Below are 17,232 nucleotides of genomic sequence, written 5' to 3'. Positions count from 1 at the left end.
TCAGGGTCTCGGGGGCGTCACCACATCAGAGAATCAGAAAGGCATAGATGAGCCACAGCCCTAAAAGATGCTGGCTCTCCAGGCTTCCTCCATTGGTGTGGGCGCAGAACCGAGAGCAGAAGAGATCGGGAGTCGCTTCACACTCATGGCCCACAGCCCCGATGCTTCAGCCTTCGGCTCCATCCTCGCTTTCTTACTTTTCTTCTCCTCGGCTACACATGGCTCCTTACTCTTGAGTCCAACCTACTTCACCGCTGGCGCCCGATTGTGACCCACTGCCTCAGAATAGAGGGTGCCTTCCGGGCAGCTCTTCCCCACTGTGGCACGTGTGGCAACCCCTCTTGCTTGCCCTGACCTGTGACCTCCTCCTAGCTCTCTCGGCCCTGCCCTGTCAGCCTTTGCCCTCCAGAGGCTCCAGAGGTATTGTTCTTACTTAGGTGACTGGAAAGGAGAGGTGGTTTCCTGCTCGAGCAGGCCTTCCTGGGGGTCAGCCCTGATTATCATTAGCTGAAAACCAGGACATTCAGAACAGACCAGAGGCTCTGTCGGTCTCCTATGCAGGGAGCTCCCTGTCTGTGCAGACACCCTAGCCGCCCCTCCATGCCTGGCGCCAGGCTTCCTTCTTCACCTGGTTGCCCACACCAGGCTGGGGTGTGGGGCTAATTGCCTGTTGTTACAAGCCAAGGCTACAAGGGGGTAGAATCCTTGTTGGGTTTTTGGGGGGTGGGGTAGGGAAAGGCTTGGGCAGCACCCACAGAGATTTCTCAGGGCAGTCCTGGACACAGAGATCCCACAGGGAAAGTGGGCTCTTGGTTCTCTGTGCCTGGCGTCCCTGGGCCCAGCTGTTGGGGAGTGTGGGGTTTGGTTTAAGGAGCCCTGTTTCCTTACTCAGGGATTTAGGGCCAGGTAAATTTAGGTCTTTGCACATAGGGATAGTGATGGTTCTGAAGTATGAAGGGTGTGTGACAACCTTGTCTGGGGTTGCCAAGAAGGCCGTAGGGAGGGTGGCAGACCAAGAGAGAGATGCTGTATCCTTTGCGGAGCCATTTAGAATGAAAGAACAATCAGAAGAAAAGAAGGAAAATACGGAGAAAGTAGGAGAAAGAGTAGATTGTTAACTCTCGTGACGTCTTTGCCTCAAGGCCTCCTTGGGCCCCTCCCTTTGCAAAATAGAAATATTGCAAAAATAGGCCAGCGCCATTTTGCTGAATGCTGCCCAGACGAGGGAGAGCCTAAGCCCATTCTCCTCCCCTCAGCGAAAGGCTGTGTGGCCCGTCCTACAGAGGACAGTAGAGAGAGGTAGACTGGCCACCGAGGGACAGGAAGCTGGGCACGGTGGGAACAGGCCTCAGTAGGTCCTGCTCCCTGCAGGATGCTTTCCTTGAGCGCCTCCAAGCCAGATGGTAATGGACCATTAGGATCTTAGGGGAGGAGGGAATGGCCGAGAGACAGGGAGAAAGGGAAAGTCAAGAAAGAAAATTGTTTGGTCCAGCCCTAAAGAGACATCAGAGTGGGCAGGGTGTGGTTCCGAGGGAACAGGTGTCAGGACGCTGGCCAACTTGGTTGAGGGGTGTTCAGGGATGGAAAGGAAGCCCAAGTGATGACGTGGATCAACAAAGGAGATTGTCTAGAGACTGTGAGGGAAGTAGGAAGGGGAAAGGAAGGAGAAAGGCTGGGGACTGGAGCGTGCGTGGCCTGACGTGGAAAGACTCCCGGGCCATCTTGAGGGCAAAAAGCAAAGCGAGCGGTGTCAACTTCAGACTGCGCGTCTGCGGGAGTGCGCACGGGGGAGGGGAGCGCGAGTTTCTCCGGCACACCCAGCCAGGCCGCCCGCGACTCCTTTCTTCTCCCAACTCCAACAGTCATAACAAAACGAGGGAAGTAGGGTGAGCGAGGGAAACAAAACCCCTTCCGTGCCCGCCCCACCCGCAGCCCAAGGGCACCTCGGAAGCGAACGGCAGGAGCGCGCGCGCGCGTGCCGCAAAAGTCCCGCACCTGCGCTCGCTCCCGCGCGGAAAAGTTTACGCGGGCGCGCGCAGGGCGGCCGGGGAGAGCGAGCGGGCGCCCGCGGCGAGCGTGGGCGCGCGTGCACGAGTGCCAGCTCCTCGCTTCGCTCGGGCGCACGACTTCCCCACACAGCCGCGCACGGCGCGCAGACACTCCGGCCTCCCCGTCCCTCGCACGCGGCCCCACGAGCGCCGGCCCCGCCTCCCTCCCCTCCGAGCTCCGGAGACCCACCGCCCGCCCTCAGTCCGCCCCAGCCCGTGCGCGGGGGGGCGTGCGCGCGCGCGGGAAGCGCGCCCGCGCGCCCATTCACCTTAGCGCCAGGGCGAGGCGTGCGCGCGCGCGCGGGCGAGCCTGATCGTTCACCTGCCGGAGCCGCGCGCGCTCCCGCAGAGGGGCGGTGCCACGGCCACCCTGCCAATCACCTCGGCGCCTGGCAGCGCCCGGCCGCTCCCGCCCGCCCAGCTCCCTCCTGCCAAACTGTTACCCTGAGTGTTACCGTCAGGAGCAATGACATCAGGATTTTAAAACAACTTGTTATTCGGGGAGTAATCAGTTGCAATTAGGCATTAATTAAGTATTATGAAAGTTGATTATTTAAGTGAATTCGGCTTTCGACTCTCCGACTATGGTGAGTACCGGGAGCGAGCGGGGGAGGGCCGGGCCGGGCCGGAGCGGCGACCCCTGAGCGCTCGGGACGAGGCGTGGGGGTGGGGGGGCCCTCGGCCCGGCGGGCCCGATCCCCAGCCGAGCGGCGGCCACGGCAGTTTCTGTTGTAGTTGAAGGAACTCGGAGCTGCCGGGAGCGTGCGGGCCGGAGCGTGAGAGCGAGCGTGAGGCGCGGAGCAAACTTTCCCCGCCGTCGCCCTCCCGACCCGGCTCGGCCCGGCGCGCGTCCCCCCGCCCGGGATGCGCTCGGCCCGGCGGGGAGGGACCGCGGGCGGGCGGGAACAGGGGGCCCGCGAGACACTAAACATTCTTTTCTCTCTTCTTCTTTTCATGACGCTTCTCGAAGAGTTTGGGACCAAGGAGCGGAGAATGGATCTTGGAACAGGTACGCGCGGTGGGAACCCACGGGGAGGCTCTTTCACTTTTCTTTCGGTTCTTTGACGGAAGTTAGTATTTTCAGCCCAGTGAGCTCGCAGCTGAGTCGAGGGTACCGGACAGGCGCCAAGGGTCTGTGCCCATGGTCCCTGCTAGCCCTGCTTTCTGGATGGTGATATTGTTATTTGTTACTTGTTTAGTGACTGTGACTAATTTGATGGTTGTCATTATGAAAGAACCGAGGGGACAGGGAGCTGGGGGGCACCCAGAGAGAGAGAGGAGTTAGGGGGTTTTTGTGGGGGATTTTGTTCTCCGTGTTGTGTTTTTTTTTTTTTTTTTTTTTTTTTTTCCTCTTGTGTTTTTTAGACACATGCTTTTCCCTTTGCAAAGATCTCTGTGTGGCTCATGGGGTGTGTGTTTTTATTTTTTTAGTGGGGGGTGGTTTAGTTTTTGAAAGCAGCGTCCTGTTGGGAAAGGTGGTTAGTCTGGTTTCGGGGCGACTGTCTCAAGGTAAAGGAATTTAATTTATTTGGGACAAGGCTGTGTCGGATGATCAAGCTGCTTATTATGGCTAATGAGTGTTTTTCACCTGAGAATCTGTGGGCTGAGGTGGCTGTTATCAGTTCAAAGTAAGGGGCCCAGGACTCTCTCTCTCTCTCTCTCTCTCTCTCTCTCTCTCTCTCTCTGTCCCCCTTTTAGCTCCCACTCTGGGAGGTGATGGTAGGCCAGACCTAGGACTACATTTAGATACCTGGGTCTGGGAAGCTTGGTGTGGGACTAGGGTCAGGCTCCAGCTGGTGCCCCAGTGGCCTGGGCAGAGTTTAACCTGTGAGTTATTGTGTCTTTCTAGTTTTGATTGAATTGTACTTGGTAGTTCTCTTCTCATCAGAGCCTCCTACCTGAGCCCATCGAGGCTTGCTTAGTTCTTTGGTCTTCCACCAGTCTCCTCTATCAACACCAGGGGCCACTGACCACTGCTGTTTCGTTTGGGAAAGGAAAGGTGGTATGAGGCGGCTCTTAGGAGTTGGTGTTAGACTTGTCCAAGTTCATGGACACAGCCCCATGGGACCCTACAGAGACAGCTGCCTCTCGGAGGCAGAGGGGGCAGGAGAGGGCAGTCAGGGATGTGTGTTATGGGGCAGGGAACCTTCATAGAGTTGTTGGACTGTAGGGACAGGTGTGTTCTTGGGAAGTGGAGGTCTCCTGGGCACCTGTGCCTGGGAAGGGCACAACGCCCCCTGCTGGGCAAATTGGGAAAGCTGTCTAGTAGCCATTGCTGCCACCCTGCCCCTCCCTGTCCTCCATCCCACAGAGAACCAGCCCGCCTCCACCTCTAATCAGGTGTCTCATCACCACCCTCTCAGGACCCGCCCCCTTTTCTTCAGAAATGGGGGCCCCACCCGTCCCAGCCAAGAAGCAGACCTAAGAGACAGGCCCAGTGTTTGGCACCACCCCCTATCTGGCACAGGAAAGCCTGCTCATGGGCCAGCACAAGGGACTCAGGCATTACTCAGCTGGAAGGAGGGCCCTACTCTCTTCCTTCTGACCTAAGTGCCAACTGGAGCTGGCTCCCGTCCTGCCATGCCAGTCTCTCCTAGGCTGCCATGGAGGCACGATTCCATATCCTGCCCTGTCATGATGGCAGGGCAGGAGGCAAGTGACAGAGCCTCCTGTGGCACCTTAAGGGCTCTGGGGAGACTTACTGCTCTCCACTCTCCAGGGACAGGCTCTGGAGACTTTTCCTAGAAGCCAGAAGGGCCAGGAAGTCAGCCGGAGCAGGGCACTCCCAGTGGGACCCGAGTCTGGACTCTGGCCACACAGAGAGGAAAGGTCCATGGTGTCAAAGTTCTGTTTCCTGGAGGAGTTGTCTAGTGATACCTCCCGTCTCTTCTCTGATCTTGGGAGTTTCACTTAATCTCAGAACTTCAGAAGAAAAGCACTTTCCCATCACTTCACACAGAAAGGGGAAGCAGAGAAAGACTCAGTCAGATCTGCTCTCCCTGAGCCGTCTCTGGGGCAACTCTGTCCTCATCTTAAGGAGCTGAGAGCATCTCCCTCAACCTCCCTCATGCACAGGGGTGTGCTGAGCCCTACTGCTGGTGCAGGGCAGGGCGTCCTTCCTCTGGGATTAGCCCGGGGAGCTCCAGCTAAAGGCCTCGGCGCGGCATAAGGAAGTAAGCCCCACGGAGTTGCCAGTTCCAGAGACCTCCAACAAGTCTCTAGGTGGTGGGTTAACTGTCCCTTCCAGCCTTGGACGCACCCAGGTCCTGAAGCACTCTGGCCATAAGTGATTCAGTGGTGGGGGAGAGTTGAGGTTTCTTTGGAGGGGACAGGAGGATCTCAAGACCCTCAAGGGCCATGTGGACCCCTTTTCCCCACCATAGTTCAGCCAAGGGCTGGATCAGTCTGGACGTCTTTAGCAATAAAAAATGCCGATGTCGTCCTAATTCACCAGGCCCCGAGATGACAGCAAATTTACATTTTTTAATTAAACTAGCAGCCAGTTTTTATGAGAGGGGGTTGGGTTATGCAAATCAAATGGTTGTGTACGGAAGATTAGGAGAGTTTGGGAATAAATTCCACAAATGCTAATAAAAAAAAAAAGGGAAAGAGAGAGAGAGAGGGAGGGAGGAGAGAGGAAGAGAGGAGGACATGGTTCCATTAGGCCCTTTTAGAGTGATTTCCCTGGGGGAGGGTGTTGGGAGGGGGAGGAGGAGCAGAGGGGAAGCTTTCAGACACAGGTAGATCCATCCTGTAGTTGGGAAGCTCCCCAGGATTAGCCCCCACCCCCACCGTAGGCTGATTTCTGGGCCTGAACACACAGGAGCCTGGGTAAAAATGGCAATGTGAGAGCAGTAGAGCTGCGACAAAGAACTTGTCCTTGATTGTCTGGAATCTGTTGGTGAGCCCCTCTTAAGAAGGGGAGAGGATCCTGTAGAGGATCCAAGGTAGGCTGTTCTGGGTAAAGGGCCAGACAGGCACGAGAGCAAGTTCAGAGGAATGGCCACTGAGCACGGGGAGCTGGCTGCAGGGCCCACTGGGGAGGACTGGCTGAGCAGAGCTGTTGCACGGCTCTGCTGGGACCGCCCAGGACCCTTTCTCCTGGGCAGACTCTCTGGTCCTGTGTCATGTAGCCTTCAATGACAGGGAGGTCAGGAAAGATGAGGCCAAGAGAGCTGGCCCAGAAAGCAGCCCAAGGCAGGAGAATGGCAACAGACTCCCACTAGTTGTGTCTCAATCTAAGGAGCAAAGAATTTGGCTTTCCACCCTCAGCTTCTGCAGCCAGAGTATCATCACCCAGAACTTCTGTGAGCCAAAGGTTCAAAGCCAGGTATTGCTGGAAGTGGAAACGTCCACAAACCCTCATGGCTCCAGGTACACTTCACTCAGCCACACCAGGGAATGGGAACCATCTTGTGCTGCCTTTGGAAGGATTTCATGTTGGGTTGGGTAAAGCAGATCACCCTCAATTTTTCTTCCTCCAGACTGTACTTGGCCAGATACACCCACTCAACCAGTCTAAGCCGGGGCCAGGCTGGGCACCGGTTTTGCTAGTCTGCAGGGGGCGGGCATTCTGGTGCCATCTTGGCAGGAAGGAGGCATCAGAGCCAAGGACAGCATGGGCTGTCTTGGAAGCGGTGTGTTTCCTGGTACCATTCAGACAGGCTGGCAGTGACACTGGGAGGGACATGAGCATCAAATGACCTTTAAGGTCTTTGACTATCAACTTGATTTTGCTCAGTGGGGCAGGCATCCAGGGAAGAGTCACTTGGGTGAGGTGAGAAACGTATCATTGGTCCCATCTCAGTAGAAAGCGTTTCAGACACCAGCAGCCCAGGGCTGTGAACCAGCACTGATGCTAGTTGCAATGAAGCGAAATGCAGGATAACAGGGCTAGCTTAGTGTGGTCATTCTCCTACAGCAAAAGCAGGTCTACAAGGATCCCCACCTCAGGTGCTCTTCCCTGGTGGAGACCAGCGAAGGGAACCCACAAACTCTTAAGCACAGGGTGGTGCGGGGTAGGGGGACATCACCTCTCCCTGCTTCCCTGGCACTGCGGATACTCCCCACCCCCACAGCCAGGCAATCTGGCTGAGTTGCAGCTTGAGTTTTTATGATGGAAAATAAAATAAATGGAGGCACCTTTGCAGGGCTGAGTCACTGCAGCAGCATCTCCTCATTAAAGTTGCTGCCCCTGGCTCAAGTCCCTGCCCACTTCCCCAGGCAGGGAATGGGGTGGGGCTCTAGACTTTTCTCTTTGGACCCTGTCAGGTCAATAATACATCCCTACCCCTCCATCAGCTACTTTGGACTAGCCCACCCTTCTTAGAGAATCAGGCCTTCAGCTCACCACCAACTCCAGAGCCCAAGGTTCAGCACTCCTGAGCTTGGTTTCGAGTCTTGATCAACCACTAACTACTTCTCCCACTGATGCCTCCTTCCCCTTATACGGCTCTTCCCCACCTTCCCCTCTCCTGGTCCTCATGTTCAGAGGAGGGAAGTTGCTCCAAAGTCATTTTGAGAAATGGGTCTCCAAGACAAGCATCAGCCATTGGGGTGAACAGATCAGGGTCTACCGAGAGTCAAAAGGGGATGGAGGTCAGAGGCCGTGGAATGTGGAAGAGAATCAGTTGGACAGACAGCCTCCACGGGTGGGTTGTGAAAGGTGGCAGGCTGGTGGTCTGGCGTGTACCTGTCTGGCTGACTGTACCTCACACCTCAGGCTTTCGGATCATGTGTCCACGTCAGGGAAGGGCCCCCGTGGGCGGTGAGGAACTTGGCAGAAACGGGGTGCCTCATTGCCCGGGTTGTAGGCACACAGTGTAAGAGAGAGGCAGCATCTTCTTATACTGAGAGGGGCTGGAGATGAGGGCCAGGATGGTCATGAAAGAGTGGCCTTAGGGACACACTTCCACCATCTGAGTCTGCTAGACTTCTCCCAGGCCTCTCCCCTCAACTCTGAGAGCAGTTACCCCCCATTGTGCAACTGCATTTTTCTGCCTGTTTGCCAGGCCACCGGGCTCTGGCAGGCAGGCCTTTCCTACTCACCTTGCTCCCCCACGCCCCTTGCCAGCCTCATACCCAGTTGGCCCTAGAAAAAGATAAGAGATAAGAGGCTGGCTGGGGCCTGCTGCTCCGAGGAGCCAGTTATGCCCGTGACATTGGTGTGCCAGGACAGCATTCGTGTTTATGTGTCTCAGTCCCCAGGAGGCCCAGACCAGGGACCTTGTTTTCTCCTACCACTACAGCTCTTAATGCTGACCATTAGACATGACCATTAGCTGCTGTGTTGACATCCCCTCCCAGGGCTTGGGCTGGGGCTGGGGCCCGTGCCTTCCCACTGTAAGTGCTGGTGCAATTGATTGATGGAGATTCCTCTTCCCCAAGCGCCTGTCCAGCTCCTGAGTGGGGCAGGAGGAGGAAGGCAGGAAATATTGACTAATTCCCTTAGGCCCTGGGTTTTAGCTCCTCAAGAGTTTCTACAGCCTGCTCTACAGGAAGTAATGGGTTGGGATCGTGGGTGATGTGAAGGGACAGGGGGTCAGTAAAACAGCTGCCACTAGCTGTGACTATACTAGAGTATCAGGTCAAGCTGCTGTCCAAGGGAGCAGGAGAGCAGGAGCCAAAGTAGTCTGGGCTCTTCCTCTCCTTCCTCTGTGGTCCAGCAACTGTGAATCCCCTCCTGGAAAGCAGACTTCACTGCAGAATGTCTGTTCTCCAGTGTTTGGCCAGTGTGCGCGTGAAGGCCAGAATGAGGGACTGGCCCAGACTACCAGAGCTTCAGAGCTCTGCCCTATGGTAGAGTGTGGGCTATACCAGAAGAGATGGTTCTTAAGACCATCTGCCAGGCCTGCCCTCTGGGGCCAGAGGCCCAGGTGCTTGGCTATTGAGACCCCTTCCTAAAACCTGTCCTCAACCTGGGCTGAGGCTAGGGTACTCCTTGGCTTCACAAGGGTCACTCTAGATACCAGGGATTCCCAAGGGGCACATTCCCGAGTTAAGCTTTTCTTACAAGGCTCTGCCCTTGAATTAAGGGGGCCCCTGGGAGGGAATGTGCTGCATGAGAACAGAAGACTGGAGGAGCCAGGCAGAGCCACCTAGGTAGGGATCCCCACCTAGGTTGGGGGCTTTGTGAAGAGACTTCGAGGTCTCAGCCTTCATGTCCCCCTGATTGCCTCTCTCCCTGCTGCCTGAGAGGCCAAAGCCACAGCAAGCCAGGCCTGGGCAACTGAGGACTTCTGACCAGCAGGGGGCGCCCCACTGTATCTGCCCCAGTCCTTTCAGAGATCTGAGCATGTGGGCAGCCCTGCCTGGTCTAGACCTTCTGGCTCTGCATGGGGGAGGGGTAGCCTACCTTCCCCACCCCCAGAGGTTCCTTAGCTGAGTTTGTTTTGCCAGGGTGACCTGTTTAATCATCTCATTTTCTGGTGGCCGTTTATTCCTCGTTTCCACGGTTACGGCCCCATTAAGGGGAGAAGCAATAAGGCAGCGAGTCAAACAGGTAATAAAAACATTAAAGCCCATGTGCACAGAGAGAGGATGGGTGGGGGGAGGGGGCTCAGTGAGGTGAGACCGGTCCAGGGAGCAGCCAAGGTAGAGGCTCCCTGTCCTCAAGGAGAGGCTGTGGGAAGACTATTCCCCTAGACCCAGTATTCAGCTTAGTCCCCAGCCCTTGATGCCTTGGCAACAGGCTGCCTGTTGAAGGTAAAGCAGGAAGGAGCAAAGTGAGAGGGAGAGTAACAAAAGCTCCCCAGGACTGTCCCCTGAGAGAGTTGCATGACCTGTTCCAGGCCCCACCTCACCCTTGCTGGCTGGCCAGGGGGTGGGGGCTAATTTCTGACATTGTTTTGAGCTCTAGAATTTTTTTTTTTCTGCCAACTTTATCAGAAAGCATATTTGTGGTGAGTGCTGCTAACAGGGCCAGTCTGGTGAGTAAATATTCCCGGTGTGGACAGCCCTGTGACCTTGAGAGGGAAGAGCACAGCAGTGGGAGCCAAGGGCATATGGAAAGAGCAGGGCTGAGAGGACAGGAGCCCTTGCACTAGGTGGGAGACCTTTCCTAAAAAGAGGTCAGGGGAAGGTGACAGCTCCAGGCTTGTACCTAGCAGACGCTCTCAGCAGTGGCCTATCCCAACCTCAAGTACCGCAGCACTTAGCCTGGTTATGTGACTTGCCCTTGGTAGCTGGGCCAGTTTTTGTGGCAACCATAGAAGACTTGCTGGTTGATTCTCCCAAGGGCTCCCTTCCTCTAGGTGGACACCGAAAAGCCATAATGAAAGCCAGGCTTTTGCCCAGCTGGTCTGGACCCAGGGCAAAGAGCTGTGCTGGCCAGGGGGCAATGTCAGGAAGTGTGAGGATGGTACCGGAGTGGCTGTGCTTGTGTGTGCTGGAGCAACCACTGTTACCCTGGAGCCAACGCTCAGAGAGCACAGGAGGCCAGGGCCAGCTCTCAGAGTCTCTGGGCTACGGAGGAAGCTGCCTTCTCTTTCTTTCTTTCTTTCTTTCTTTCTTTCTTTCTTTCTTTCTTTCTTTCTTTCTTTCTTCCTTCCTTCCTTCCTTCCTTCCTTCCTTCCTTTCTTCTTTCCTTCCTTCCTCCTTTCTCCCTTCCTTGCTTTCTTTTTTTTTTTTTTTAATCTTCTATCCTCTGATCTCTTGAAAATACACAGAGGCCTGTGTGTCTCTGATTATTAATTTCAGCGTTGGTTCTGACTAGAGAGGGGAGAAAGAAGGTGTGGGAAATGGGAGAAACCCTTTGGTTGGGAACTGTGCCTTGGGAACGGGCCTAGATGAGTTAATATTCCGATCAAACAATTAAAAATAGAAAATGCTCCCGCGGCACCAGCTGCTGGAGCTTTCGGCAACTGTCACCAGTGGGTTCAGGGGGCAGGTGGCACTGGAGGGAGCCTCTCCACAAACGGCAGAGTTCAGAGATCTCGCAATGTGGCCATGGTGCTCTCAGGATCAGAGCAGAGGTCGGGGCTCCTGAGCCCTTTCCCTTTAGGGGCTGCAGCAGGACCTGTGCAGCTTCAGGGCTGCCCTTCTCCCCTGCAGGGCCCGGGGGGTGTGGTGAAGTCATCGCCAGATGCCCTGGTAATTGTTTTAAGAATCCAACTTAAAATAAGATGAAAACTTATATTCCTGGGTGAGGAGTAATTTCCCATCTAATAGTAAATTAATGAAAGGCTTATAGCAGGCAGCCTGGCCAGGAGGCATTTTCATCTGATAAATCCGACGTCTCGGGCCTGCTAGACCTGGAAGTGCCCACACCCAAGCCAAACCCCACTTCTCATGTCCTCTTGGGACGCACCATGTCTGCTTAGATAGAAGACACATTCCAAGTGTGTTTATGGGACCTGCCAATGATAAGGAGCAGCTATCAAAGACTCCAGTGTGAGAGGCCGGGGTCTCATCCTTAGGTGCCTGAAAGGCCCAGAGTCATCAGTTCCCCCGAGAAGAAGGGGCCTCAGGAGCAAGTGACACGCAGACTCTGGGCAGAGCACCGCCCTTCAGATCGACATGGTGGCCAGAGAGAAGGCCATCCACCTCTGCAGGTTACTGGGTGAGAAAGACCACCAGTCTCTGAATCCCAGGTCCCACATCAACTAGGGCAAGCTTAGCCTTGACTGGAGGCTCTGGCAGAGGCCGCCTGATACAGTCCTCCCGCAGGGTCCCGAAAAGGCTGGGGACCTCTACAGGAGGGGCTACCTACAGCCAACTCCGCTGATACCACTCTGCCCTGGCCAAGGCTTGCTATGTGGTCTGCTATGTTCAGCTAGGTGTGTGTGTCCTCAAACGGGCACGTAGATGACACCCAAGCAGGACAAGACATGGCCTGGAGGCCTGGGGGCTAGGAAAGGATTGTAGTGGTAACTCTCTATCCCTTTAATGCTGAGACATCTCTCCCCGTGGATCACAGATGGATTGGAGCATCTGGAGAGGACATGAGCCACCTGACCTCACACTTCCTTTCAGTTTCTACCTCACACCTTCCTTCTGAGAGACCCAGAGCATGAGTGTCACACCTAATACCCGTCTTAGAAAAGGACAAGGTTCGGTGTGTTTCTGCCTGTTTCACAGGTGCAAGGGGACGAGCTTAGTGGTAGAGCCACTTGCTTAGGACATGTTCTAAGAATGGTTCCATCTCCAGCACTGAAGGAAAAAAAAAAAAGAAAGAACCCAGAAAACACAGGTGGGGAAACAGGAGGCCCATAGACGCTGCCAGACTTGTTCCTAAAAGCCAGGAGACAGACACAGTATGGAGCTTCCTCGCCAGGGGGAAGCAGGCTTCCCTGAGGACTGTTCCGCATGGCAATGTCGAGGGGAAATTACAAAGCTTGCATCCCTGGGTATTGACTGTGTTATTCAGTCTGTGTCCCTGAAGGGCTCCAGATCCCATTTAAGTCCCCTTGTCCCCTTGGACTCCTCCCTGGGCCCACCTACTGCGTGGTGGCTGATGCAAATGCCTGCTAAGGTTTACAGGAAGGCTTACTTTACTGCAGGCCTTCATCCCTCACAGCTCCTGTCTGCAGCCTGGGACACTCCAACTCAGTCCTAGTGCAATGGAGGTGAACAGAGCAGCCCAGGTCAAAGAGGCCGGAGAAGCACTCTAGATTAGCTTTGTTCTCCTAGGAGACTCTTCTTCGGGGTTGTGTTTGTGTGTGTCTGTGAAGGCAGAGAGGGCCGATTGGGTGCATCCCCTGGCCCACTGGGAGGCCGCTTCAGACATTTCAGAAGCAGTACCCTTCCTCTCTCTGCTGCTGCTAGAACCCACAGGGTTACCTTGGGAACTACAGAGAGCAAAGTGGCTGCTTTGAAAGCTGCTGTCTGATGGAGTGGGGGCTCAGCCTGAACCCTGAACTAGGTTTGCCCCTCTCTGCTTATATGAGTTTGAGAGAATCTGAGTTCTTTGCCAGACTTGACCATATTGTGAGTTAGGGGCATCCCCATGTATTTAGGGAGACTTGGGGGTACTTGGGCCATATCCACCCTGGCGTCCTACATCTACCCCACCCCAGAGGAAGAAGTTATGAAGGAATAGGGTTGAGGATGCCTCGTCTAAACATCTGAGGAAGGTGTGCTCAGAGAGGGAACCAAGCCAGAAACACAGCCTGTGTGCTTGGATCAGAGCAGAGTGGAGAGGAGGTAGAGCCGGAGATGTTCTGTCGCCATCGATGTTCGAGCTGACACCAGTCAACTCCAGACCCTCCTTTGATGTACTTTCTCCAGCCTCAGGCTGAAGCAGCAGGTGGGACAAGCTGAAGGGCAGGAGATGGCAGCCTAGAAGTGTCTGCCTCGCCCTTCCACACCAAGCTTACCGCCTCATGCCAGTGCGGTCATGACCCTCTTGGTTGCGAGGGTCATTCTGGGCCTCCTTGGAAGTCTGCTGATGGCAGCAGAAGGTAGCTTCTGAGGAACCTGAAGCAGCCTAAGAGCCCCTGAGAAGGAGCCTGGATGTTTTCAGTTTCCAGGTCCCTTGGGGGCCCAGGGGCAGATTGAGACAGGCTCCTTGCAGGGGAGGTGTTAACAAACAGCAGGTGATTAAACATGACAAGCGGTGACATTTCTGTTCAGGGTTCTCAGTCCCAGCAAAGCCAAGAATGAAGCTATAAACCCTGACATTTTGTGTTATGCACTGAGAGGATTTTAATAGACCTCCTTGCTCCCTCTTCTCCAGTCCTCTTCTCTCCCTCCTCACCACCCCCATCACTATCCCACAGAGCGCCCTGCCATTCCGTGTCGCCTGGCCTCCAGGAGCCTTCTGGGCTGTCTGATTCTCTGCCTCGGGCCTCACAACCCTCTGTGCCCAGGATTCCTGGCCAGATTACGACCTCCACCTTCTTTGGCTTTGATCTTTCCTGTTGTCCCTCTGCAAACCCCACTTGCCTCCCTTCATCCTTTACTTTCTCACCTCCTTTTTTTGGGTCCTGATCTCACAGCCTGTCCCTTAGCTGCGGCTGTCCCAGTTGTCAGGGACAGCAGGTGGCTGTCCTTGTGCCCTCTTTGTGCTCAAAACATTTCCAGACAGACTTGAGAGCTGGTGTAGGGAGATTGTGGGGCTTGGTATGGGCTCTTCCCCCATCTTTTTTTTTTTTTTTTTTAATCTCCTTTTCTCCTTTTTGGGACAAGGACAGAAGGCGGAGGGAGAAAATTGCCCTACACTGCAAACAGTTGCTGGGTTTATTCAGAAAGGACTGACCGGCAACAGTTGTTCCTCTTACAGAGAAATGCTGGAACAACTGGGGCCTTCTTTGTTCTCTGGGCAGAGTCCTGTGAAGGGCATTTGGAGGTGAGCCTGGGGCTGAAGAGGGCGAGGACACTATTCGCTCATAGTGTCCGCTGAGTCCCACCGGGGAGTCTCTACCCCAGCAGGCAGGGAGGGTTCCTAGAGCTAGACAGGGTCTGGCTCAGAAGTCAGGCCACACCCTGGGTCCCCATCTCTGCCCTAGTCAACGAAAGAAGCACTTAGCTTTCTGTGTTCTTTTCAGTAAATATTTATTGGGCCAGACGCTGTGCTGAACAGTGGTTCTGTCCCGTGGATCTCTTGGTCTAATGAGGTGGACGGATGACTTGTTACTGTAGAAGGACTACAAACAGGAGCCAGCTCAGAGGCAAGGAGGGGGTGATCTGGAGAGCTTCTCAGAATGTCGCTAGGACCCCTGAAGGATGCCTCAGAGAAAGGATGCCAGGCCGGGAGTTGAGGGAGGTTCTTCTGCCGGGGGCTCAGTGTGCTGAAGGCCTGGGGTAGAAGCACCAGCTGCCATGGGGGAGATTTTGGGCTGTCTGTCTTCCTCCAGTAGGTGTCCTTTGATCTCTAGGACCCTGAACTGGCTTCCACCTCTACCCACCTGGGCCAGGCATGATGGTCTGGACAAAATGGGAATGAGGTGCACCCTAGTTCAGTACACAGAGAGCAATGAGAAGGGGGCAAGTGCCCATAGACTGGGGCTACTGCAGCCTCCTCTACCTCCTACCCCTTGAGGTGATGAGGTAAAGAGGCCCATGTGACAGGCCTGGTGCGGGAAGCAAAGGCCTGTCTCCTTCCTTGACTCTTCACCTGCTGACCTTGGGGCTCAGCAAGGCCAGGTAAACTCAGGAGAGCCCTGAACTCTCGGTTGCTGCCCCTCTGCTCTCTTAGTAGCTGTGAAGTGCTCAGTGAGTCCTCATTAGTGTCCAAGCTTCCTGAGACTTCAAACTATCCTCTAGGATCCTGAGGGCCAGAGTGAGCAGTGCTGGCAGGGAGCAGGTGGCTGAGAAGCAACACAGAGCAGGAGGAGGGCTGTGTGGAAGGATATCCAGCGTGTGGGCAGCTGGCCCCTAACCGCAGCTTCCAAGTTCAGCTCCCCATCGGGAGGGGCCTTGCACCCCAGTGCTAGACAGCCATAGCCATGGGGCAAGAGTAGGACCTGTTGCCTGGAAGGGTCTCACATAGCCCATGGGGTACGTTTTCTTTACTGATTTGCCTTTACCCAGGTGCCATGCTGAGCACACCCTACCAACACTTGGGTTCCCTAAGGGAGATCAGGCTGGCTTCCATACCGAGAAGTGCATAGAGAGTACAAGGCAAACTCTGGGTATTACTCCTTTTCCCCACTCCACCCCGCCTTTCTGACAAGCTTTGTCCAGGTCCCTTGATGCCACCCATGTTGCTCACTTCCCAGAGTCTAGCTGGAACTGTGTGGACCTTCTAAAGGGTCTTCACTTGACAGCATGGCTGGGGGTCACTGTAGAGAAAGGGGGAAGAGAGGAATCCAGGAGCCCAGACTTGGCCTACTGCCCCTGAAGGTCCAGAGCCAGGTTTTATTATAATCCCTACATCCTGTTGCAGATCCTTAATCAGCTGGATCCCAGGTTGGACTAGACCCTGTGGTGACACTCGGGGCTGCAGCATGGAAAACCTGAAGTGGAGTTTCCGGAGCTGGGGTTGGGGCTATGAGGATAAGGCAGGTGGCAGAGAGGAGAAGGGAGCCAGCACAGCACAGGATGCGGACGGAGCCCAGACCCACCACCCACCAGCCAGGCTGGGGGTGAAGAAGCAGCTGCTGGAGACTGGGAACCATGGCTACTAGGAGGGGGGGCAGAGAACACTAGTCCGTGGGGGCTGCAGTGTTGCCTTGTGCCACCGAGACAGCTGGCTCTACAGTCGCTCTAACAGTGGGTAACAACTCTAGCCAGGAGTCAGTAGAGGGAACCTGGATGATGTTGATTCCAGGGTCTATACAGACATGCTAAACTCCAAGACTTAGAGTGTACCTGCTCTGCTAATAGCTCTTTCGTGGGCAGAGGGCCCAGAGACCTGTCTGCTATGAGTTTGGGTAGCCAGGACGGGAAGCCCTGTTGAGGGGCAGCTGGTAAGGGGAAGACCCCAGGATCTGTGGGCTCTTGCTTTCAGCAGAAGCAGACAGAGCTCCGCGCCAACCTGGCCTAGCCCTGATGCCTCTGCATGAGGTCTGGGGCAGAGCTGGGGGATAGTGGGAAGGACACCCGCCAGAACCCTCAGTCTAAGGTATCATGGTAGAGAAGATGAGGGGACATGCTGAAGGCAGAGATAACCAGGGAATGGAAACCAGAGTGGGCTGGCTGGCAGCGGGTGGGCAGACCGGTGTCTGTCCTGCCAGGGGCCCAGGCTGGCTCTGTAGACAGCCTCTTTTCTATATGGAAATGAAGAATTTAGGCTAATGGAGCTCAACCATCTCTAATTTTGCGATGGCAGGAGGATTTTGATTGAAAGTAATTAAGCAAGCTAGCTGTAAAATTAATTAAAGCAAAAGGGGGGGATTTTTTATTGGATTGGATAGCGATATAGCGTCTGTCAGGCGGGGGACGGATGGGGGTGACCTGAATCCTCTGCCCTCCCCCCTCCCACTCGGGACGTTTATGTCACTTTAATCTCCTTACAGCGGCTGCTGTGCATTTGTTTGAAATAATCAAGGAAATATGGTCAGAAATTGTCAGCTTTCAGATCTAATTTACCTGACGGCCCCTGCGCAAGCCAGCGAGGCCTGGGGAGTGAGCAAGCGTGAGCAGTGGGGGAGCTGAGTGGGCTCCAAGCACACTGGGCCCCTCAGCCCACACCCTAGGCCCAGGCACCTTCCAAGGGGGAGGGAAGGTACCAGCTAGGCCTGGGGGCACCTCTCTGGGCTTTGCCTCTTTCTGGAACAGACTCCCACCCCCCACCCACCTGCTG

The 17,232-nt window shown here is 55.1% G+C and overlaps 1 protein-coding gene across 4 annotated transcripts in view; it reads left to right on the top strand.

Moving 5' to 3' along the window:
* Positions 1 to 17,232, top strand: part of Casz1 (castor zinc finger 1) — a 143,932-nt gene that overhangs the window by 90,653 nt on the left and 36,047 nt on the right. For 3 of the 4 annotated variants that reach the window (XM_055615185.1, XM_055615187.1, XM_055615186.1), the window contains exon 4: positions 3,019 to 3,057. In XM_055615185.1, the coding sequence (XP_055471160.1) occupies positions 3,042 to 3,057 (16 nt within the window). In that variant the 5' untranslated portion in view covers positions 3,019 to 3,041. Of the gene's footprint in view, positions 1 to 2,548; positions 2,636 to 3,018; positions 3,058 to 17,232 lie in introns of those variants that run through there. The other variant, XM_055615184.1, reaches the window with a different exon arrangement.

This window comes from Psammomys obesus, unplaced genomic scaffold, assembly GCF_907164565.1.
Source record: "Psammomys obesus unplaced genomic scaffold, mPsaObe1.curated_primary_1811, whole genome shotgun sequence".
NCBI lineage: Eukaryota > Metazoa > Chordata > Mammalia > Rodentia > Muridae > Psammomys > Psammomys obesus.
Note: the sequence above shows the minus strand (reverse complement) of the source record. Positions and strands in the feature narration are given on the sequence as shown.